We start from the raw sequence: 24,142 nt of genomic DNA on the forward strand, positions 1-24,142 counted from the left end.
AATTCCCAGATATCTTTGATCAACGCTTAAAAAGGTCACATATCAAGGTCTAAGTAGATTAGATGGGAAGCAAACAATCAGTTCTCGTAATCAACATGTTGGATGCAGGATAAATGGGCAGGAATAGAGATCAGAATGACTTTGACAAGGGCCAAATTGTTATGGCCAAGCAACTGGGTCAGAGTATCTCTGAAATGGCAAGGCTTTTGTGTTGCTCCCAGTCAGCAGTTGTGAGAAACCAAAAACCAGCGACAGGGTGTTGGGCGCCCAAGGCTCATCGATGCATGAGGGAAACAAAGGTTATCTGGTCAAAGCCAACAGAAGGTCAACCGTGGCAGAAGTCACACAAAATTTTAATGATGTTAATAGGAGTGTGTCCTAACACCCAGTAGCCGCAGACCATGATGCCTATGATTATAACTGTCCACCACCAAAAGTGCCTTCAATGGACATGCAAGTGTTGGAACTGGATTTTAGAGCAGTGGAAGATGAATGCCTGGTCCTATTAGTCCCTTTTTCTTTTACATCACGTGGACGGCCATGTGGACTGTGGAATGACGACAAGCCGGTGGAGGGAGTGTGACGCTCCGGGCAATGTTCTGCTGGGACGGGCCATTCATGTGGACGTAAATTTGACACGTGCCACCTACCTAAACATTGTTGCAGACCAGTTACAGATACAGTTACAGACTTGATAATGGTGTTCCCTGGTGGAAGTGGCCTCTTTTGGAAGGATAATGCAGCCTGACACACTGCACACATTGTTCAGGAATGCTTTGAGGAACTTGATGAAGAGTTCAAGGTGATTCCTCAGATCTCAATCCAACTGAGCATCTGTTAACCAAGAAGTTTGATCAACTAACAAGACTTGAGGGATCTGCTGCTAACTTATTGGTCCCAGATACTACAGGACACCTTCAGGGCTCTTATAGAGTCCTCGGCGAGTCAGTCCTGTTTTGGCAGCAAGCGGAGATCTAACAGCACACTCATGAGTACACACTTACTAATAATACGTCACAATCTGGGCTTGAACAGGTGTGGAGAGTTGAGTGTTCTACCACTTAGCCACAGAGGAAGTAATGTTGGAGGTTTTCCTGGAGTATTGCCTTGAGTGTTTCTTTTGGGTCCAACATTACCTCCTCTTTGCCTGTAGGCAAAGTAGATTTATAGTTTCTTTTAAAAAGGTACTTTGCAAGTTCTTATCAGAAAGAGTTTCTTATCAGTTTCTTATCAGAAAGAGGTATTACTAAGTAGAGACAATAACAGGAGAGAAATAAAATAGCTCCACAAGGGGAGAAAAACAAAATCAAGTAACTAAGAACAGCTTGGGATAGGTTGGATAACTTGGAAGGACTCAGTGGGACACAGCAGGAGACACATAGCTAAGACTCAAAAACCGAGTGAGGAACAAGGGGAAAAACACAGCTGAAATACTCTACGGGAAACCATGGACAGTAAAAGAAATGGACACAGCGATCCCATAGACTATAATGGAGAAAAGTGAATTCAATTAGAAGCACTCACTTCCTGATGGCCAAGCGTACTGCGCAGGCTCAAACTGAGCTTCGCGGTGTAGATGTGACGTGTGAGCAACCTGTCTGACAGTTGTCTTCTAGTAGCTGTGCCAAGAGGAATCTGAATCATTCCCTTTTGAATCTTGAAGAGACGGAGAGCGTGAGTATTAGCTGTCCATTAGCTAGCAGCAACTTTATGACTCTCTATGGGCTTCTCCCTTGACTTTATGCCTCATCCTGTCTATACACAATCTTTAGCCTATACAAAACACGGCTTCTTCGGGGCCATAATGTAAGATACAAGGTAACAGATTCTTTCATACATTGCTAGCCAATGGCTGCCCCCATGGAAGGCACGCTTTCCGGTTGCTGGATTACCCCCTTGGGGGAAACAAGGCACAGGTGACCTGGATAATGCTAAAAAGGACACACAAGGAAGAGAACATGAGGAACACTGGTGACCTCTATAGGCCCGGAGACAAACAACAGGAGGCAGGATGCTAACACAGATAGAATAAAAGGTATGCGTATTTTTTTGCTGTCCGAGGGGAGAGCTCAGGGATTTTGGCCCGGACCCAGAGCACTCCCCCAATATCTCTGGTTAGGATAGTAACCAGGCGAGTGTGAAGAGACAGGGTGGTGGTGGGATGTACTGTAGAAAACAGTCAATGAACATTGGTGAGTCGGCTCTGTATATATGTAGGCCTCATCTCTTGCTGATTGGTTTGGCAATTTGAACATGATCCTCCTGAACTTTGTTAATAAAGCATAATTTAGTCAGATGGTAATAATGTTTTGGCTCATTACATGGCAAATGATAGATCAGTTTACTGTGTTACCAAGTTAAAAGTAGTTGCCTTAAATTGGCTGAATGAGGCATTTGGTGAACAAACAAATTCGAACTGAAAAAAACAAAGTAAGGTTAGTTAGCACAATTTTCAAGACAAATATTTGTCAGAAACTAAAAATCTGAATGTATCAGGTTGCATTGCATTTTTAAGCTGTTTTTTTGAGGTGAAATAAGAAGATCATTCTGTTTATTTGCAACTTCACAGCAACATGCTAAAAAAGCCCAAAATCAAATGGGTTACCCAGGATGCTGCTGAAGAAATGTTGAAAGTGTTTCGTAATTTATACAGTTGTTCAAAGAAGGAAGAGAAAACAGGATTTTTTTTCACACTCATACATCCCCAGCACTATCTGGGGCAGAGCTGATGTATCACCATCTTCCTCTGATGAATAGAAGAAAAGCTTTCCATAGTCTCAAAGAATGCATTAGCATCAAAGAGGAATGATGGCCTGTTGTGGCTGTTCTAGCGACAGGTGTGTGTGTACTGTATGTGTGTCTCCTCACCAAACCTGCACCCTTATCCTCTTCCCGTAAATGCCACCTTCACCCGTGTGCCACAATAATCGCAGTCTCCAGAGAAAGAGCTCATAACTCTGTCTTAATGGCCTCTTTGTCTTCTTTAATCCAGGCGCCTCTGCTGCTCATTTGGCATACGGCTGGCTCCAAGCGACATTGCCTTGCCCTAAATTGTTCACTTCCATGTATTTTGTCAGGATGCCAGCACCTCCTAATAAACTCAGAGAGCTAGAAAGAACACCTGGTCAAAGAAAGCGAAAGCACACTCTTTCTCGTTTCTGGCCCACATAGCCGTCTCCATTTTGCCTCATTAAATTTTTGTCCACAGAGTACTCAATATGTTCATTCAAGCTCTCAGACACAATATGTTCCTGGGATTCAACTGCAAATAGTGCAACACTAGCTTCCACAGACTGAGTCATGAGATGATTCAGAGCCTGAAAGTTTCAACGCTGTCTTAATGCTCTCTCTGTTATGTCACTAGCACTCGTGTGTGTTTTTAAAACGGACCCTTGAGAATGTTGATGAGGCATGAAGCTGGTAGTTGTGCTGGATGTATTTACTTTTATACTGCCTCTCTCAGTCAAACACAGATTGCTGGATGAAAAGAATAAAACTTATGAGTAATATTATGTGTGATTTTAGATCATGTTTCTTGAACCAGCATTCCAGGTTTTCCGATAGCCTAATGAAGCCCCAATGGTATTAAACAAGTGGAACAAATTGAAGTGCTAGACAAATTATTTCTGGCAATATGGAAATGTGTTTATTATATTACTATATTTCTATATACTTAGCTCTAGTTATTATTGCTAACTACATTGCCTTAATTCTATTACTTGTATTATTACTAATTATTGCCTGTTACAGCACAAACGACGAGTGAAATTTGTTTTAAAATGGCTTGTGTTTTTTTTGCATTCATTTAAATTAAATCATGTGGTAAATCACCTCTTGCATGTGAACAAGAAGTACACTTGATCAAACTTTTAAAAAGGGCGCTTAATACCAAAATATTATACTTTAACAATGTACTTAAGTGTGAACTACGTTTTATGTTTTCTGACACTGACTAATTGCATGTTATTTGCAATTAAATTTTAAAAAATAAATTTTTAAATGTAAATTTTTATTAAATGCAATTAACTGAACTTTAGAGTGTTTTTTTTTCTACCCACTTAAGTAGGATTAAATTACCTCTTTATATGGGAATTGATTGTTAAAAGTATACTCTCAAATTTATGGGAAACTGATATATACTTTGATGTCATTTGTTGAACCTTGTATGTTATGTATTTAAAATGATCTGTAATTACACATGTGTAATACTAATGATGAAGTTGCAATTTAGTACATGTAAAATATACTAACTATAAATGTTATATCGAATGACAGTTAAAACTATTAGTCAAGCACTTTACATGTGCTTTAGAATAGTCGACACATAAAAATAAGTGTAAAAAAGCATGATAAGTGTAAAAAAGCAATAAGTGTAAAAAAAGCATGACAGATTATTAAAACATAATGACTTAAAGTGTACTTTAAATAAAACTTTCAATTTGACATAAATACAAATTGCACTTTTCAGAAGTGTTGAGAAAATTAATGAAAAGTGTACTCTTTTTAAGTAGACTTAAGTAGCATTTTATTTAATATTGTATTATCTGCAAGTACATTTTTTTAAAAATCTTTTTTTAAGTAGCCTACACTACACTTGCTCATTCAGTACAATTAAGCATACTTCATTTCTTCATCCATTATCCATTCTTATGCTTTAATACAAGGGAAATCTGTTTTTGTTTTTTATTGTGCATTAAATTGATATTTGCGTTGTCCAAAATGTCACTTTATCTAGGGTTTTTACAAACTTACATTTTAAACCATCCCTCTGTTTCTTAGGTCTGAATGAATGTTTGCTAAACAATGGAGGCTGCTCACACATCTGTGTGGATCGTCCCATTGGATACGAGTGCCAGTGTCCTGCTGGCTATAAGCTGCTGGACAAGAGGACATGTGGAGGTCAGGCCTGACTCAATGATGAGATGACTTTGACAGTAAAAGTAAAGCTGATATAATAGACTACTGCACTAATATTTTTCAAATATTACAACTCCAGGCTTATAGTGCCAAGTTATGTATATTTCAGTGTGCTGAGCAACTTAAAATAAGTTTCCACACGATGATTTAAAAATCTGCTTTCCGAGACAGTAGAAGAGATATTCTGATGTTTACTGTGTACAGAATTTTTCAAACTCAAAAGTACTTGAAGTTTTAATCTAAGCAGTTTTAATCCCATCTTGAAGTTTTAATCCGATCCCGGACGAGCCCCCAATTCTGTTACGAACCGCCCTTGTCTGGGATTGAGGAGAAAAAACAGAAATAAATAAAAATAATAATCGTGTTCAGAGCCCCGATCTCCCGTCCCAGTACTGATCCAACACCATATTAAATGTCTATTCACTATTCTGTGTATTCTGTGTATAACAGCCTCCTTTTGAGCATACAATGTAGCTATGATATTCAGCTGTCTTGAGTGAGTGATCATCTGCAGTGTATCCATTTACTCTGCAGATATTGATGAGTGTGAGAACCCTGATGCCTGCAGTCAGATCTGCATCAACCTGAAAGGGGATTTCAAGTGTGAATGTCACCCGGGGTATGAGATGGACCCCGTAAGCAAGACCTGTAAAGCTGAGGGTAAGATAAAAACAGATGTTTATGATGGTTTAAAAAAAAAGCCTAAATTAAATCTGTTAATCATATAAAGCGATCGTGTCTCTTCAGAAATTTTGGACTAAACCACTTAATTATGGATTAGTTTTACTATCTCTTTATGAACTTTTTGAAGCGTTAAAGTGGTGGTTGCGTAGACTGTCAATGGAGGGACAGAAATCTCTCAGAATTTATTAAAAATATGAAGATGAACAAGTCTCAAGGGTTTGGAACGACATGAGGGTGAGTCATTTTGGGTGCACGTCCCCTTTAATACAAATGTGACAGTAAAGACATTTATAATATTACAAAAATATATCATTTTTTAAAAAAAAAATGCTGTTCTTCCTATTCATCAAAGTCACGGTTTCTACAAAAATATTAAGCTTCACAAGTGATTTCTGAGGGTGTGTCATGTGACACTGAAGACTGGATTAATGATGCTGAAATGATTTAGCTTTGAATAAATTATATAATATTTCAGTTTTCACTCTATTTCACTCTATCTAATATTTCACTCTAAAAAATGCTGGGTTGTTTTAACTCAATTTTGGGTAAAATATGGACAAACAAAAACGGCTGGGTTAAAAATGTACTTTAAGATGCCAACCCAATTACTGGGTTTGTCAATATTTGACCCAAATTTGGGTTGAAATAACCCAGCATTTTTTAGAGTGTGTATTTCTTGATAAAATAAATGCAGTCTTGGTGAGCTATAGTATGTGTAATACACAGTATGTCGGATAAATAAATATATTCAAATGCATGATATATTACATATTATGTATACATAATGTATTTAATTTTTAAAAATAAACTTTGAATTGCCATCAATAGAGAAAGAAGCTCTTTGCAGCCCAACATTGACGCTTTACACTGACCCATTTCAGCTGGTCATCTTACATTAGATGAATCACAATGTATGCTTTCTTTAAATTTTTTTTTTTTTACATTTGCCAGCACGTTTCATTCAGCTACTGTAGACAGTCCAATTAGATCTAATCACATATCTGCTACTTCCTGTGCCCTCTATGGCTCATCAGCCTTCAAGAAGAAGACACAGTCCCGGGGCGCTCATAGTGCGTGTGTGTGTGATGTAGAGATCTAGCTGAAGAAATGCAATGCTTAACAATTTTTAAGAAGGATAAAGATAAGTGAATCCCACAGTGGGCAAGTGCTTCTCTTTCTGTGAATGGATTTATTGTGATCTTTATGTATGCTCTCAATCTACAGTAATGTAAATGTAAATGGAGAACTCCGGCACAAAATGAACCTTTGGTCTAATTACACATTGGTATAGTCGACCGTTCTCTGAGATTTGTTTTCATGATAATCGAAATCGAATGTAAAGAGTTTTATCTCTAAAAACTGTTTAGCGCATACGCTATATGCTGGCATTTAATAAGTAAAAAGAAATCGCTAGTTACTCTTTACTTAGATACAATTAACAAGGCTCAAAATAGCCTCACACTAACACAGTAACATAGGTTCATTTTGCACCGGAGTTCTCCTTTAAAGATGCCATTCTCTCTCTAAATGGCTTTGTGTATTTGTTATCATTAGCAGACACTGCTTATGCTGACTGTCACTTATGAATCATTGTGTTAATTTAACGTAGTTCTACAGGAATATTCTGGGTTACATGCAGGTTAAATTATATCAGCAGTATCTGCGACATGCTCCTGATTGCCTCTATAACAGTTTTGAATTTATTTGAGTTGTGAATATGAGTTTATAGTTGAAATTAAATGAGATGAGATGGAAAGACAGTGTGAATAATTGCAAGATACATCTTTCCAGTTTCAAGTTGCCTTTAAAGATCATTAAATGTTGTTACCTTAATTTGTATCCAAATGATTGTGACAACTATTTGACAAGTGGCAAGACAGATTACATACATGTGTGTGAGTACACATTTTGTAATAAATTATTTTATTTATAAAAATAAATCCTTAAATAAATCCTTATGTCTTTAAATAAATATTATTTATAAAGTAATATTAAAGTATAAATTTAAAAAAATATATTTTAAGATAAAGTAAAGATCATTTGCAAATTTCTGAAGATATCATCTCTCTGTTTCAAACCTAAATCATCTGTTACTCTCTGTGATCATCTGTCCTTGCATTTTTATTTATTTATTTTTTTTTTTTTAGGAAAAAGCCCTTACCTGATGTTCACGAACAGGCACGAGATCAGGCGTATTGACCTGGTGAAGAGGGACTACACACAGGTGGTTCCTACTCAGAAGAATGCTGTGGCCATTGATATAGACGTCGCTGCCAACCGCATGTTCTGGTGTGATCGTTTTCAACGCAAAATATACAGGTGACCTCATATTGACCTTTCAGTTGTGCTATAAATATGAAAACTGTTTGGCTGTGCACTTAAAAGGGAGCCGTGGCCATTACTATGAGAGCCTGGCTTTATTTAACAGTAAATTGCTGCTTCACATGCTTGTGATGTGTTAATTATTTTGAACTCAGGAGATACGGCTCCATTTATTTACATATCTCTCCCTCACAGTTACTCTCTAGACAGCACACCATTGAAATCATTCTAATGAGATGCAGAGAGGCAGAAAAACAGCACTTAAGAAACATTTCAACCGCCATATTACATAAACAAAGATTATGTGGGTGTTCCATTCAAAAGCTTGTGTTCTTTGAGAATATGTATGCACACTGTAATCTGCAAAAGTCCAAGGTCTTATACTCACCAAAGCTACTTTTATTTGATTATTGTCTATTTTAATAAATATTATTGTAATTTACAATAAAATGTCTTCAGTCACATGATCCTTATGCTGAAACATCCATATGCTGAAAACAGTTGTGCTGTTTAATATTGTTGTGTAAACTATTATAAAAAAATCAGGACTGTTTGATTAATAGAAAGTTGTTTTTTTTTTTTTTAATAATAATGATACATTACATATTATTGTTTTTATTTACAGTGGGGCCAAAAAGTATTTGGTCAGCCACTGATTTAGCAAGTTAAGTAGTTCTCCTACTTAATAATGAGAGAGGTCTGTAATTTTCATCATAGGTACACTTTAACGATGAGAGACGATAATAACGATAATAAAATAAAAAAATCCAGGAAATCACATTGTAGGATTTTTAAAGAATTAATTTTTAAATTATGGTGGGAAATAAGAATTTGGTCAATAACAAAAGTTCAACTCAATACTTTGTAACATAACCTTTGTTGGCAATGACAGAGGTCAAACGTTTCCTGTAAGTCTTCACCAGGTTTGCACGCACTGTATCTGGTATTTTGGCCCATTCCTCCATGCAGATCTCCTCTAGAGCAGTGATGTTTTGGGGCTGTCGCTGGACTTTCAACTCCCTCCACAAATTTTCAATGGGGTTGAGGTCTGGAGACTGGCTAGGCCACTCCAGGACCTTGAAATGCTTTTTACGGAGCCACTCCTTCGTTGCCCGGGAAAGTCTGTTTGGGATCATTGTCATGCTGGAAGATCCAGCCACGTTTCATCCTCAAGGCTCTCACTGATGGAAGGAGGTTTCGGCTTGAAATCTCACGATACATGGCCCCGTTCATTCTTCCCTCAACACGGATCAGTTTCCTCCCCCATGCTTCACAGTAGGTATGGTGTTCTTGGGATACAACTCTGCATTCTTCTTTCTCCAAACACGACGAGTTGAGTGTTTACCAAAAAGTTCTATTTTGGTTTCATCTGACCACATGAAATTCTCCCAATCCTCTCCTGGATCATCCATATGCTCTCTGGCAAACTTCAGACGTGCCTGGACATGTACTGGCTTAAGCAGGGGGATGTGTCCGGCACTGCAGGATTAGAGTCCCTCTCGGTGTAGTGTGTTACTTATGGTAGCCTTTGCTACTTTGGTCCCAGCTCTCTGCTGGTCATTCATCAGGTCCCTCCGTGTAGTTCTGGGATTTTTGCTCACCGTGCTCATGATCATTTTGACCCCACGGGATAAGATCTTGCGTGGAGCCTCAGATCGAGGGAGATTATCAGTGGTCTTGTATATCTTCCATTTTCTTACAATTGCTCCCACAGTTGATTTTTTTCACATCAATATGCTTGGCTATTGTAGATTCACTCTTCCCAGCCTGGCGCAGATCTACAATTTTCTTCCTGGTGTCCTTCGACAGCTCTTTAGTCTTGGCGATGGTTGAATTTGGAGTGTGACTGAGGCTGTGGACAGGTGTCTTTTATACAGATAACGGGTTCAAACAGGCACCAATAATACAAGTAACGAGTGGAGGACAGAAGAGCTTCTTAAAGGGTCACTTCACCCATTTGCATTAAGCTTTGTATCTTTAGAAACCCAGTCATATTTTTGAATGGTCATGGTTTATTCCCTTATTTTCTCCTGATTTAAGTGTATTATTTCCTGCTTATCGTGACGTAAAAATCATCATTTTGCGTCACGATCAGCAGGAAGTCATATTTAATTAAAATCTTTTAGACTACAAACATTAGCTCATTATTATTCCAGGGCGTGGGACCCACTCAGCCTACAGGCCTATAACAGATCAGTGGGTGGGACTTCACTTGCAGAAACTGAAATCAATATCTGCCATCTTGTTTGGAAGCTAAGCTAACAAGCTCTGTGGAGATAGTAAGTTATGACAATGACAGAAGAAACTAAACATGATATGGAAGAAGAGGATTTTGAAGTTCTGCTGCTCAGATCCGATGTTCGTGGCTATCTTTACGAGTCGCAGTATAGTTTAGAGCAGCAGAGGCTGATGGAGGAACAGGAGGCGGCTGCCTGTCGGTCGAGGAGCCGGAACTGGGTCGAGCTCGGCGGCCTGCTGTTGCTTGTACTCTAGCTACGTGCTACGGGGAGACGCGAGACCGAAGTTACAGGTCTGTGAGAGCCAGAAATCTTGCTGGTTTGTCGGTGACCTAATACTTCTTTATTTTCCACCATAATTTACAAATAAATTCTTTAAAAATTCTACAATCTGATTTCCTGATTTTTTTTTCCCATGTTGTCTCTCATAGTTAAAGTGTACCTGTGATGAAAATTACAGACCTCGCTCATTATTCTAAGTAGGAGAACTTGCACAATCAGTGGCTGACTAAATACTTTTTGGCCCCACTGTAAATATGTGTGCTTTTAACACTTTCATCAGAAAAACTTTGAGTCTCTGATGTATCACACAGAATCTTGGGAATAAGGCCATGTGTCCACCAAAGCGTTTTTCCACGCGCCTGGCATACGTTTTCAATTGTTTTCAATGGGAGCGCCGCGTTTTTTAAACGCCCAAAGCACGGCGTCTTCAGCAGAGCGTCTAGCGTTTTCAGCTGGATAAAAGATTTTTTTAAGATTTTTGTTGGACACATGGCCTAAAGTGTCCATCATTTGATCCCTTTAAAAAAGTTTTTGGCTTCGAAAAAGTTTTTTTTGCAACATGACTGCCATTACCATGCTTGTTCTCCCTTCAAAGTGCCCCGTGTAGGCATAAGGTCAAATGTAATACAGGATATATTTTGACTCTCACCATTTAGCCCTGTGTCAAATTCATTTGAAACTCCCAAAGAAACTCTTGACAAATTTTTTTACAGTCCATCTCTTTCCTCCTAATTGCACATTCCATTTGATCTGGCTAATTGGGGACATTCACTTTCCTAATAATAGACACCTCTGCGGCTGCACAAAATTATATGGTATCTTATTAAATGGCAGTACTCTGCCCCTGCCCTCTCTCTCTCTGTCTGTCTTCTGTCTCTTTTGGACTTATAACTGAGGATAAAGTGCAAAGTCATTAGCCGTAGCTGCTCCGCTGTGAGCTTGAACTAGTTTGGGATGATATGGAAGCTGATAATTGAAGGCTATGAGGGTGAGTTGGGGCATTACTTCATTGAGACACCTATGAACATGTCAGATGGTGTGAAGATCATGTGATCTGTGAAGTTTAGTTTGTGTATTAGAAAGCGATTTTAGACAATCATAACATATTTGATTGAGAGTTTTTTTGAACCAATGAGATTCTCATCAAGTGTCAAAATTATTATGTTTATGGTTATTGCTGATTACGGCATACTGCAAATTACAGTATATACTATTTTTTTGTGGATGGAAAAAATTATGCAACATGCAAAAATAAACTTTTCCAACTGTAGTGAAAAAAAACGTAGCGTAAAAAAAAAAATGTAGAGACCCCAACATTCGATTGGGAGTATTTTTACATTAATTTTGGAATAAATGCTGGATTGTAATGAAAAAAAAAAAAAACAGAAGTAAATACAATTTCTAAAATGTATAGTCACTGATGTTACATTGACAGTGCAAAAAAGTCATGTTACAGTCACTTATAGCTTTTGTGTGCTTTTGTACAAACACTGTTAAAAATAAAAGTTCCATTTGCGGGTTTTCATAGCAGTGCCATAGAAGAACCTTTTTTCCACTTAAAGGTTCTTCATGGAACCAGCATATATTAAAGTGTCAGTTCTGAGTCATTTTCAGGGCAGTTCTGAAGAATTCTAGGATGTATGTGAACACAAATGTTCATTTCTGCTGTGATCCAGGTTAGATCTTTGTCGACAGAGGATTTTTCCTCATTCTGTCATGATATATATATATAAAACAATCACAACTGAAGTTATTTGATTTGACTAGTGGACCCAGTGTGTCTAATAGCAGAACCTCTAATTGTCTGCAGCGCTTATATCCACGAGGCGAGCGACCCATCTCGACACGTTACTCTGATCGACTCGGATCTGCATTCCCCTGAAGGGCTGGCGCAGGACTGGGTTCAGCACAACCTCTACTGGACCGACTCGGGCGACAGAACCATCTCTGTGGCTTCAGCGGATGGCAGCAGGAGACGCGTGCTAATCAACACCGATCTGAGCGAACCACGGGCCATCGCTGTGGATCCAGAGAGAGGGTGAGCACGTACTGTATCAGACTCTACACTGCCAGTCTAAAAAACAAAACCTCAAAAGGCCAGACGGCCTTTAAAGGTCACTGAGTTGATAAGAGAAGCTTTCAGTGACATACACATGGAGGCTGTGGAGTATAACAGAGGAAATGTTATTGAATTCTACTTATCAGTAGAGATAACCTGACCACTCATATGAATAGCTGCAAACATGCTGTTGTTTAATCACAATAGTGAATGGCACAAAATAGACAAACCTAGTTTAATAAGTCATTTAAGACTCTTCTGCGATTACCTTCACCTCTGACAAAAAAAAGAGTGTCGACAGTGAAGAGAAAAATCGTTTAATCATCTAGTGTCAAATAAATTTGATCTTTGTGTTAATGTTGGTTTAAATTTGGTTTTGAAATACCATTTTCAAGAAAAGTTTAAATGTAATGACTAAAAATGTTATGTAAAATGAACACTCGCCAAGCACCAGTATTGACAAGTAAATGAAACGGTGCTAATCGCCAGTTGGCTGGTAACAATTTTATGAATTCTAACAATGTCATGTTGTGAGAACATGAACGTGAACAAACATGAACAGTTGGCGGGCCAGCGCTGCATCATCATGGGACAGTTGTCACAGGACAGTTGACGGGCGAAAGTCACGAAAGTTTAAGCTCTGCCAATTGCAATATTTAAGCAAGGGGATGCGAAAGGGAACTCATTTCGTCACTCACTGTCTCGGAAGTTTTCTGTTAATTGAATTTAAGCTCAAATAAAACATATAAATATAAATATTATACGAATAACTTAAACTTAAAAATCCTAAGAGAAAATTAGCAATTGGCAACTAAATAAAATAAAAAAAGTTTAAATTGAAGTACTAAAGTTACTAAAACTGAAATACTGAAAAATAAATTCTAAATTAACTAGAAACATAAAACATGTATATGACAAAAGCACAAACTTTAATAAAAATGGAAAACATAAAAAATATATTAGAATTCAAATCATTAGTATTTACTAATAAAGCAAATAAAGAATACTAATTAATAAGGTTGTCTTTTCAACCATTACATTGTTTTAATGATGCATTTCTATTCATTTTGGCATCGAAACAGTTGTACCCTGACATTTTCAACCCTTCCAAAAAATATATCAAAATCAATTTGTATTCAAGTCACTGTATTATGAGAATCACATACATTTTTAATTACTGTCAACATGCAACTCAAAGCATTTTTACTGTTATCATGCCTTGTTGGATTTATGGAGGTTCAAACAAAGCAGCAGTAATGATTTTTAATTTTATTTCATTTTTTTCTGGTGAACACTTTGTCGTCACAGGTTCATGTATTGGTCTGACTGGGGCATCAGGGCCAAGATTGAAAAGGCTGGCATGAATGGTGTTGATCGGCAGGTGTTGGTGTCTGAGGACATTGAGTGGCCCAATGGAATCACACTCGGTAGGAATTATGGACGTCCTTCCTTACTGTTATTTGCTCTCTAAATCTAAACCATTTGAGCTTAATGCACTCTGATGAATCAAGGGTGATCTCTAGTGTCCAGGATCTTTGACAGTAGTGTTGTGTCTCTGAATGCAGATGTGGTTGGAAAGCGCTTGTACTGGGTGGACTCAAAACTACACCTGATCTCCAGTGTGGATTTAAATGGGTCCCATCGTAGAGTCATCCTGTTCTCCAGCGAGAGACTCGGCCACCCTTATGCCCTCGCTGTGTTCGAGGTGAGTGAGCCTCCTAAATACCTGTCTTTGTATTCCTCTATGTTTGTTTACATGTGATCAGCTAGTCGGTAAATGTGCGTTTGGTCAGTAACTTATAGCCGAGTTGGCATAAAAGCCTTTCTTATTTTCTACTTTGATATTTATTTATATGGCAGCATTTTCAGAGCTGCAGGACTTGATTTCTTCAGAATGGTAAATGATAAATGGACTGCATTTAAAGAATATAATTAGGGAATATTCAAATTAATTAACCAATCAGTAATGCCCTTGATCAGCTCTACCAAACGTGGGTGTTTTTCCACTAAGAAACGGACATTGTTATTATGTTTTGATTGATACTGTGAAGCTGCTTTGATGCAATCTATATTGTGAAAAGCGCTGTATAAATATACTTGACTTGACTTGACATTTATATAGCGCTTTCACAGACCCAATGGCCACCAAAGCGCTTTACATTTTGCCTCACTTTCACCCAATCACTCACTCATTCATACACCGATGGCGGTGTCAGCCATGCAAGGCGCCATCCAGCTGGAAATCAAGAATTTCAGTTTTAAAGACCAGATCAGATCAGACTTTCCTGGGCAATATATCATCTATAACTAAAACATCGATAGAGGTGGCATGTGTAGGTGAGTGGCTACTATGGGCTGTGAAATGCTGTGGTAATTGATTGAAGCCGTGTCTGAAGCCACTTTAAATGTAAAACTGAATCACTGAATCATGCTCAGAATAATTCATGTACAACATCCTATTTCAGTGATGTATTGTATTTTAATATGGCACAATTCCCTTTATTGTTTTGCTGCTTAAGCTCAGTGGTCTCCATGGTAACATGGGGATGGGTTCTGGGTGGGGGATATGATAGGAAGAAAGGGGATTATAGTATTTTCACACAAGCATGGCTCAAGTAGTGTTGAGCACACTAATCTAAGATTGACTTGATCTCACAGCAGAGGCGGACTGAATGCTGAAGGGCTGTTATCTTATACACCTACACATCAGCCGCAGAATTAATGGTCTTGTTGTGGCAGCTGTTAGTTCGGACAGAGGATCCTGCTGTGGATTTCACCCCAGTAACAGAGCTCCCACACAAAAGAATGTGTGACTTTTTAATGCAGAACTTTTTCTTGGCAGCCTTATTGCTTGTGAGAGACTAAGCACTAGGTAGTTATTTGTTTTATCCAATTTGCCCTTTTTGAATTGATTTTCATTGTCTGAAGCAAACTTCAATATCTGTGATGCAAGCATGGTGAAAAGGTGCTTTGCCTGGTTCCTCTTAATTTTTTAAGTGGCATTTGCTATTTTCTGAGTACTACAGTATATTTGCTGACTCCATCTATTCATACTTTGCAGTCATGTGACTATCATCCATACCTGGCGGACAACAATCTTGTCAACAATCCTGTTAGGAATCTGTTAGGCTGTAATATAGTATAGTAGTAATTATACAATTATAGTATGCATGCAAAGTAACTGTAAATAAGTAAGTAGACGCAGTACAACAGTAACGTGTCATTCATCTTCTCATATCATATCAAATTAAATCACGTACAGATGAACGCGTTCTCACTACCTACTGGTGAACATGTAAGCACAATTATGTTAAAATTACACGATTGACATAGAGCATCCAATCGCACAACAATTATCTGGTATGTCAACATGACATCATGACTTTTGCGTAAACATATACGCCACTTTCGAGTCAGGTGGCGTGTTATCTCTACGCATTTTGAGCTATCTGCGTGTATCCGCGTGTATGCGTATATGTCTACGCCATTAACGTCCGCGTCATTCCGCGTGTCCGTACACGCAGTCAAATCTCCAGTCATAAATGCCATTAACCCCAGTGACGGTTAGGTTTAGGGATGGGGTTGAGGTAAGTCATATATTTATATAACGTTAAGTCAACGGCGTTCATAAACACGCTGAAAGGCGATTATGCGTCTTGATAGCACGCCAAAAATGGAAATACGAATTGGCGTGTCATACACACGCTACTTCATGAGATCAGCCTGGGTATGTCGTTTGTTTACACCTCAAAACACCAACTTTTGTATATTAAAACTGGCGACATCCTGGCAAGATCCTTGATTAATTTACTAGGTTTCGTAGCTAGAGAATGACGTTCTTGCCCGCCAGCCAGTACTTGTGACGTCACATGCAAAGTATGAATTGCTGACTGTATCACAAGCCATCATGCATGTTGTGTTAGAGGGAAGACCCAATGTTTTTGAGGACTCCTGCCCAAAAACCACTCAGAACACCTTAGCAACACCATAGAAACCACTGAGGACACCCTACCAACACTCTATAAACCCTCTAAGAACACATTGCAACCACCTAGCTATGCTCTAGCAACCACCCACAACACCCTAGCAATGCCTTAAAAAACGAAACACTAGCAACACTTTAAAGATTTTGTTTGAGGGTTTTAAGTTTAAACCATCCACGGACCCTCTAGCAACCACCCACAACACCCTAGCAATCTCCCAACAAAGCCCTAAAACCACCCAGAACACCCTAGTAACGCCTTAGAAAACACCTAAGACACCCTAGCAACCACATAGAACCAAGCAGTACTATTTAAAGCCTCCAATAACACTCTAGCAACCTCCCCCAAAATTCTAGTTACCACCTAGCAAGGCCTCAAACCACACAGAACACCTTAGCAACACCTTAGAAACCACCTAATACACCATAGCAGCACTCTAAACCCACCAAGCTCTAGCAATCAACCAACAATGCTCTCACAACCACCCACAACCCCCTAGCTACCACATAGAAGTACCCTAAAACTACCCACAACACCATAGAAATGTCTTGGAAACCACACAAGAATCCCTAGCAACCACCTAGCAACACTCTGAAACCTCCCAGAATACTCTAGCAATGCTCTAGCAACCGTCCAAAACACCCCAGCTACCAACTAACTATGGCCTAAATGCCACCCACAACACCTTAGAAACCACCTGAGATTCCACAGAAACCAGACAGAATACCCTAGCAACACTATAAACACTCAAAGAACGTTCTAGCAACCAACTAGCAATGATCTGCTCTAGCAACCACCTAGCATTGCCCTAAAACCACCCAGGAAACCCTAGCAACCCCTTAGCCATGCTCTAAAACCTCCCAGAACCCCCTAGCAACCAACTAGTTTCCCTTTCTTTTCCTGAGGACATGTACAAGTCTTGTGTTGACTCTTGTGTCTCTCAGGATCGGGTGTACTGGACGGACCGTGAGAAGGAGGCCGTTTACAGCGCAAACAGACTCACAGGACAGGATGTGACCAGCCTTGCCGAGCACCTCAATGACCCTCATGATATTGTGGTTTTCCATGAGCTGAGCCAACCTGGCGGTGTGTGGACTTCAGATCAGCTATATTTATTCATTTGTCATCCTTTAATTTGACATTTCTGACTAATGGCGTACTAAATTCAGTTTTTAATACACCTTATGAAATCCACCCACAATCTGATTTCTCCCTTTTGTGATCCATCTCGCCTGCCATTTCTGTTTTAATAAGCTTGTAAGTCATTTTGACATCAGAATCTGGAAACAAAAGCAAGTTTTTAAGTCTCCACAGACTGAAGATGAAGTATGTTTGACCCATATGGCTCAGAGGCGATGGTTGTGTCGTCTCTGATGGATGATTAATCATTGTGTGTGTGTGCGCAGCTCCTGACAGCTGTAACCTGGGCGGCGTGACTAACGGAGGCTGTGACTTCCTTTGTCTGCGAGCTCCTCAGATCAGCGAACACTCACCCAAATACACCTGCGCTTGCCCTGACGGCGAGGAGCTCAGCCCTGACACACGCCAATGTGTACCCGGTGAGCTCATCACATTGTGCCTTGTGTCCTGCTAGGTGGGACATGATCAGGTCCTGTTTTAGTTTTAGTTCTTCAGGAGTTTTGTCCTAACCACAGAATGATTTGTTGATTACTTGATTTCTCACTTTAAACATCAATTGTCTTCTGATTGACTGTGATTTAGTCACAATATGCAAGTTCTAGCCTTTATTGAATTATTGAATCCTGCCTTAGCTCCTCCCTCTTTTCAAATCCCAGCGCTGATATTGTACGTTGGATTCAATAGTTAAGTAGAGGTGTGAATAAATTATAGCCATTTCATTCTTAACCAACGTTCAGTTGTAAAACAGAATAAAACTTGAGTGTTTGAGCAACCGAACACACGTCTCCAACCCATATTGCTCCGTGACGTGTCAATAGTCGCTTTGGCCAGGTGGTATTTATAGCACACTTGGTGGGACGCTTTAGATTCTAGAGATTCTAGAAGCTTATTCATAACTTTAAGGCTAACAAATTCTTACTAAAAGCTAAAAATCTGACATTTTGATTTCAGGGGGCCTTTATGTGCTCGCTGCCCCGCCCCCCCCCCCCCCCCCCCCCCCCACACACACACACACACACTTTATTTAGGACAGCATGTTAGAGCTGAGCAAAGCTTTATTAACTTGACAACATATTTGTATTTACTTTTGACTAACCAATAACCTTTCATTGTCGCACCAGTCCAAAACGACACTGCCGTAACATCTACTGTCCCCTTCAACAACACCGCGGAGACAGGAGCTGGCTGGGCCCCAGAGTCCCCTGGAGCAGTGACTTCTCAGTCCGATAGTGTGGCTGAAACCACTCTCTCATCACTCCTCACTTCTAGCCCAGAGGATGCGGCCATCTCCTCTAATACTACAGCAGAGCGCAGGCCAACACAGGCATCCATCACCACACCAGGAGACCTGAGCAACCTGTCCCATCACTGTAAGTGTGTGTCTGTGTGATTTCACGCATAGGAGAAACCTTGGTCAGTTGAGCCTTCGCTAACCCATCCTAGTTACTGCTGATGGGTCAGGAGAGTTTACGGATTGTTTCAGAGGACTGATTTCCCTGAATGATTTTTATTAAAACATGCGCGCTAATTAAGGGGAAGTTTGTGTTATGTGGGTTGGCGTGAAACACTTTGACTGCAAAAAAAATGCAAATCAGCTGACAGCTTACACAGTGAGAAAATGCCATCAACGTGATTTGGTTACTGTTGTAAAACAGCAAATGAAGTTTCATTGAGGAAGTTTTCAACCTCCTCTATCTATCTATCTTGTCTGTCTATCTATCTACTTATCTATCTATCTATACCATATATGGTAACAGTTTACTTGAAGGGGTGTGCATAAGAGTGGCATGACACCTTCATAATCATGACATGACATATGTCATGAATATGAAGGAGGGTTTATGCATGTTTATGACAACTGTCATTAAGTGTCTTTTGCTCAAAAATGACATTTTGAATGCAAAATATGACATTGTTTAAGATGTCTTTGTTATGACATCTTGACATAAACCAATACATCATAACCTGCAGTGTGTTTGTCATGACAACTTGACATTAAATGAAGTTAAACTGTCATGTGGTTGGTTTTGACATTGGCCATCATGAGGCATTATAACTGTGTCATGATGAATATTTGTTGTGACCTCAACTACAGTGGTACACATTGAATTTGTCATTAAAAAGTTATAATGGCTTCATGACAGACCAACCACCTGACAGTTTAATGTAATGTTAACCAATAAAGCTAGGTGGTTTCTTAAGTTTGATAATTAATCTGCTATGTTTTGTTCATGACTGGTTGTGTTGTCTTACTAATGTCAAGTTGTCATGACAAAGACCCTGACAGGTTATGATGTATTGGACATCTCAAACAATGTCATATTTGCATTAAAAATGTAATAACGGAGCTAATGACAGTTGTCATAAACATGCATAAAACTTCAGTCATATTCATAATATATGTCATGTCATGTCATGGTTATGAAGTCTTATGCACACCCCTTCAAGTAAATATATATATATATATACAGTGCCACTCTTCACTCTAAAATACACAATGTAACAGACTATATACTTCTTTAATTTGATCAAATCTTTTTATTTCATAATTTAAAAAAAATTGCTATATCTATTTTATTTCAATTAAATGCGTTGTCCCATTTGTTTAATGTTACTTTGTTTGTGGATACTGAAAGCCTGAAAGCTAATGGGTCAATCAGCCACATGATCTTGTTTAAATAAATAGGTTAAACAAACGTGTAAGTGACGCTCCTCTCTTTAATTTTCTTCTAGCTGGCAATGAGTTGTTTCTCCTTGGCCGTAATCTGACAGTGGCAGTGCTTGGTGTCGTAATTCCCATAGGTATGTACATCTTCAACCTCTCTGACTCCCAGGGGCCGCTAGGGTCCTGCTCTGTGCTATTTTGGGCACATTATGACACCAGTGTTTCTCACCGATGCTCTAACTGCAAGGTGAGTGAGCCCAGGGCAGCAGACTCAGCTGTATGGAGATGCTTGTGTGTGTGTGTGATGTCTGCATGAATTTAGATTTATTCTACTTTATTGTCTTTGTGAACCAAGAAAGTAATCCCCCTGGTAATATTATGACAAATCTGACTAACATCAAGTGTGCTGCATTGCAGATGGAGCAGATGTTAAGATTTCATTTGATTTATATTTGGTTACATTTCTAAGAGCCATGTGAGAACGTTCTCAATTTGCTTCTCTGATGAACATGAAATGTTTGAGTTTTTGCCTATTCTTCATTCCCTATCAACCCTCTTTCCTCGGTTTTAGTTGTCTTCTGCTCTTCACATTTTCTTTTGCTATCATTGGTTTCAATCCAGCCAATTTAAAGGAACTGTTCACCCATAAATAACAATTCTGTCATCATTTACTTTACTTTTTGATCCGTTTTGACTGACTGACTTCTGTTGAACACAAAAGGTGATGTTAGGAAGATTGTTGATGCTGCTCTTTTCCACACATAAAGTCTACAGGGGCTGTCAGTCTTAAAAAAATGACAAAAGCACCACAAGAGTGATCCTTCTGACCCATGAACAGCGCATTCAAGTATAAGGCTGAATAAATAAAGCTGAATAAATGCCAGAATTGTTATTTTTGTTTGAACTATTCCTTTAATTTTATATTTTTCATCTATCTATCTATCTATCTATCTATCTATCTATCTATCTATCTATCTATCTATCTATCTATCTATCTATCTATCTATCTATCTATCTATCTATCTGTGTCTTGTCTGACTGTCTCTCTGTCTATTTTATTTACGTCTGTCTATCTATCTTATAGCATATTCTGTTTGTCTCTCTGGCTGTCTTGTCAGTCATTCCACCGCCAGTCAAACGTGTGTTAACATGTCCCCTCACGCTGTATGTCAAACACATGCAGTTCCTATTGTTGCCACAGTGGTCTTCGGGGTGCTGTGTACCGGCGTTTATCTCATTTACCGCAACTGGAGGAGGAACAGCACCAAAAGCATGAACTTCGACAACCCAGTCTACCGCAAAACCACAGGAGAGACGGAAGAGGACGAGATTCATATTGGTCGGACTGACGGGCTGGCTGGGCATCACCACCCTTACCCTGGGCCCGTGGTCGGCATGACGCCAGTCGGCACCGGGACGTGCCCGCCATTCATCGCTCTGCCTCTGGGGACCGGTTTACCAGACCCTTCCACACACTGGTACACAGAGCAACCCACCATCTCTAGTAATAAGTGAAAAGGAGACGACTTTAGAAATACTGTGACCGCAGGGAGCAGGACCGACATGTGGCTGCCAAGCTATGCTGGAATAGCATTTTATCGAGCTGAATCATTCTTAACATGGCCAGGTTTTAAAGCGAGCTGCAGAATGCCGGAGTGCAAATACTGGATGATTACTAAAGGAAAGTGTTATCATTTCAGTCCCATAATCATCTGGTCCATTTTATCATCATTTATTGCTGGTTGGAATCACCAGGCCAATCCGTTTCAAACCTCCATTATTTATATTTATCTTATAATAATAATAATTTGTTACATTAATATAACGCTTTTCTCGGTACTTAAAGTGCTTTACATAAAAGGGGCGAATCTCTTTAACCACCATCTTATAATCCTAGAGAAATTTAACACGGTAACTGGTATTAAATTTGCTATTGTAACTAGTCTATTTGACTATCAATGTCCAGCACTTTAGCTAAAGCTGTAGAGAGAGAAAAATGGATCCTTATTTTTAACAGTGCTTTGTTTGATTAAGGCATGTTTTCTAAATGAATCAACCACATCATTAAAATTAATTAATCCATTTATTAAAATTTAAATTCCAATCAATTCCCAATGGATAAAATCCTGCCCTTTATTCCTCATGAAATACTCGAATTCCACTCAGAAATATGTCACATTATGAAAGTAAAATGGGCTGCAAATGTTGACTTTAAAGTGCCCCTATTATGCCATTTTAAAGCTTCCCAATTTTGTTTTGGAGGTCTCCTACAATTGGTTTACACCATCCAAGGTCAAAAAAACGTTCCTTTTCTCATAATATAAATTACACATCACCTCATTTCTCAAAGAGTCTGAAATCAGTTATTTCGAAGAGTCAGTCTCGCTAAACCCCTCTTTACTAAGAGCTTACTCTGCTCTGATTGGTCAGACAGCCCAGTCTGTTGTGATTGGTCTACAGCTTACACTGTAAAAGCTAATTAGTTCAGTTTACTTAATTTTATTATGCAAACTCGTTGCCTTCATTTCTTAATTGCATCAAGTTATTCTTACTTAATCCATTTAAGTTTTGTCAACTTAATTCTGTCCATGATCTGAGAAAGTGTACTCCTAATAAATTAATTGCTTTGTTTTTTTTCTATTTTTGGCTTTATTTTACCATTACAATTTTATTTGCTATCGTTATTGGTGGTACTCAAACCAGTTAAGTAATGTTTACAAGGTTTTTCTGAATAACGAAGGCGTGCCATGCAAACACTACAGATTACCAAGAAATAAGAAAGTACGTTCAACAAATTATTGGACATTAAGTAAAGTTAACAAAAAAATTCTTAGTAAGAACAATGTTAGATTTTACAGTGTACAGCGCATGTCAGAAACAAAACGCCTATTACCATAACTGAATTTCGTATCAATTCCAGCACAAGTCTTTCTGAAGTGCATGTAAAGTGTATTCGCAGTGCCTGAAAACAGCTTCTTCTCGGCATGTCAAGCATGTATACACAAACCAAACTCTACCAGACCTCAGCTAAAACTACAGTGTTTGTGGACGGGTCAAAGAAGACGTCATTTGCAGGTATTATGCAAATGCGTTATATTGTTACATATATGTAACAGTAAGTGAGACTGGAATTACTAGTTTCAGCAGTTCAGAATCTACTCTATTTCTAGGAGACGATAACTTTATTTGTCGTCCACTTTGATCTTTAACACTTTGCAGACTTTTTACATTCACAAACAGCTATATTGCATGCATAAAAGGGAATGTTCAAAATATGCATAATAGGAGCACTTTAATACCAATTTGTAATAAAATAGGCCCCCACCGCACTGCAGCTACAACTTGGCAAGACACTGAAACTGGCAGAGCATAGCAAGGCTATTTGATGTGATATTTACATCTGGAAGACGTATTTTTAACACTAGAAGTGCCAGAATTCCAAAACTACTAGAACGGCCACAAACGGTCATTTTGACCGTTAGATTCAAAACAGTGTTGACGAATAACTTTTGTAATTATTTTCGTAAACCACATTTTTTCAAAGACGAAAACGAGACGATAACTAAATAAAAACTAGGTTTGAATGACAAAAACTATGACGAAAATGTTAGATAGTGACGATTTGCGAAGCGGTCAATAGGCTAATAAAAATAATAGGACTAGCAGAACTAGTGAACAGCCCATGAAGCAAAACAAACAGCGCAGGACAGGGCAGCAGAGCTCACCCGACATGAACGGAACATCTGGATCCGCCGTGTCTGATGATAGCTGCCGTCTCTTTTTCCTTGATGTGGACTCTAACTCTGAATCACTCTCTGATGAGGAGGAAATGATAACTTGCACCCAGGAAACG

The 24,142-nt window shown here is 38.8% G+C and overlaps 1 protein-coding gene across 2 annotated transcripts in view; it reads left to right on the forward strand.

The window, feature by feature from the left end:
- LOC120471406 (low-density lipoprotein receptor-related protein 8) overlaps positions 1-23,846 on the forward strand; it is an 89,026-nt gene extending 65,180 nt beyond the window's left edge. Inside the window, exons 8-18 of one of the 2 annotated variants that reach the window (XM_039661219.2) lie at positions 4,780-4,899; positions 5,452-5,577; positions 7,749-7,920; positions 12,253-12,480; positions 13,810-13,928; positions 14,067-14,206; positions 17,429-17,570; positions 17,891-18,043; positions 18,746-18,994; positions 20,358-20,426; positions 21,473-23,846. In XM_039661219.2, coding sequence (XP_039517153.1) covers positions 4,780-4,899; positions 5,452-5,577; positions 7,749-7,920; positions 12,253-12,480; positions 13,810-13,928; positions 14,067-14,206; positions 17,429-17,570; positions 17,891-18,043; positions 18,746-18,994; positions 20,358-20,426; positions 21,473-21,804 — 1,850 coding nt within the window. In that variant the 3' untranslated portion in view covers positions 21,805-23,846. The remainder of the gene's footprint in view (positions 1-4,779; positions 4,900-5,451; positions 5,578-7,748; positions 7,921-12,252; positions 12,481-13,809; positions 13,929-14,066; positions 14,207-17,428; positions 17,571-17,890; positions 18,044-18,745; positions 18,995-20,357; positions 20,427-21,472) is intronic. The other variant, XM_039661220.2, reaches the window with a different exon arrangement.
- Positions 23,847-24,142: the final 296 nt, after the last annotated feature.

This window comes from Pimephales promelas, chromosome 5, assembly GCF_988280905.1.
Source record: "Pimephales promelas chromosome 5, fPimPro1.hap1.1, whole genome shotgun sequence".
NCBI classification, from domain to species: domain Eukaryota; kingdom Metazoa; phylum Chordata; class Actinopteri; order Cypriniformes; family Leuciscidae; genus Pimephales; species Pimephales promelas.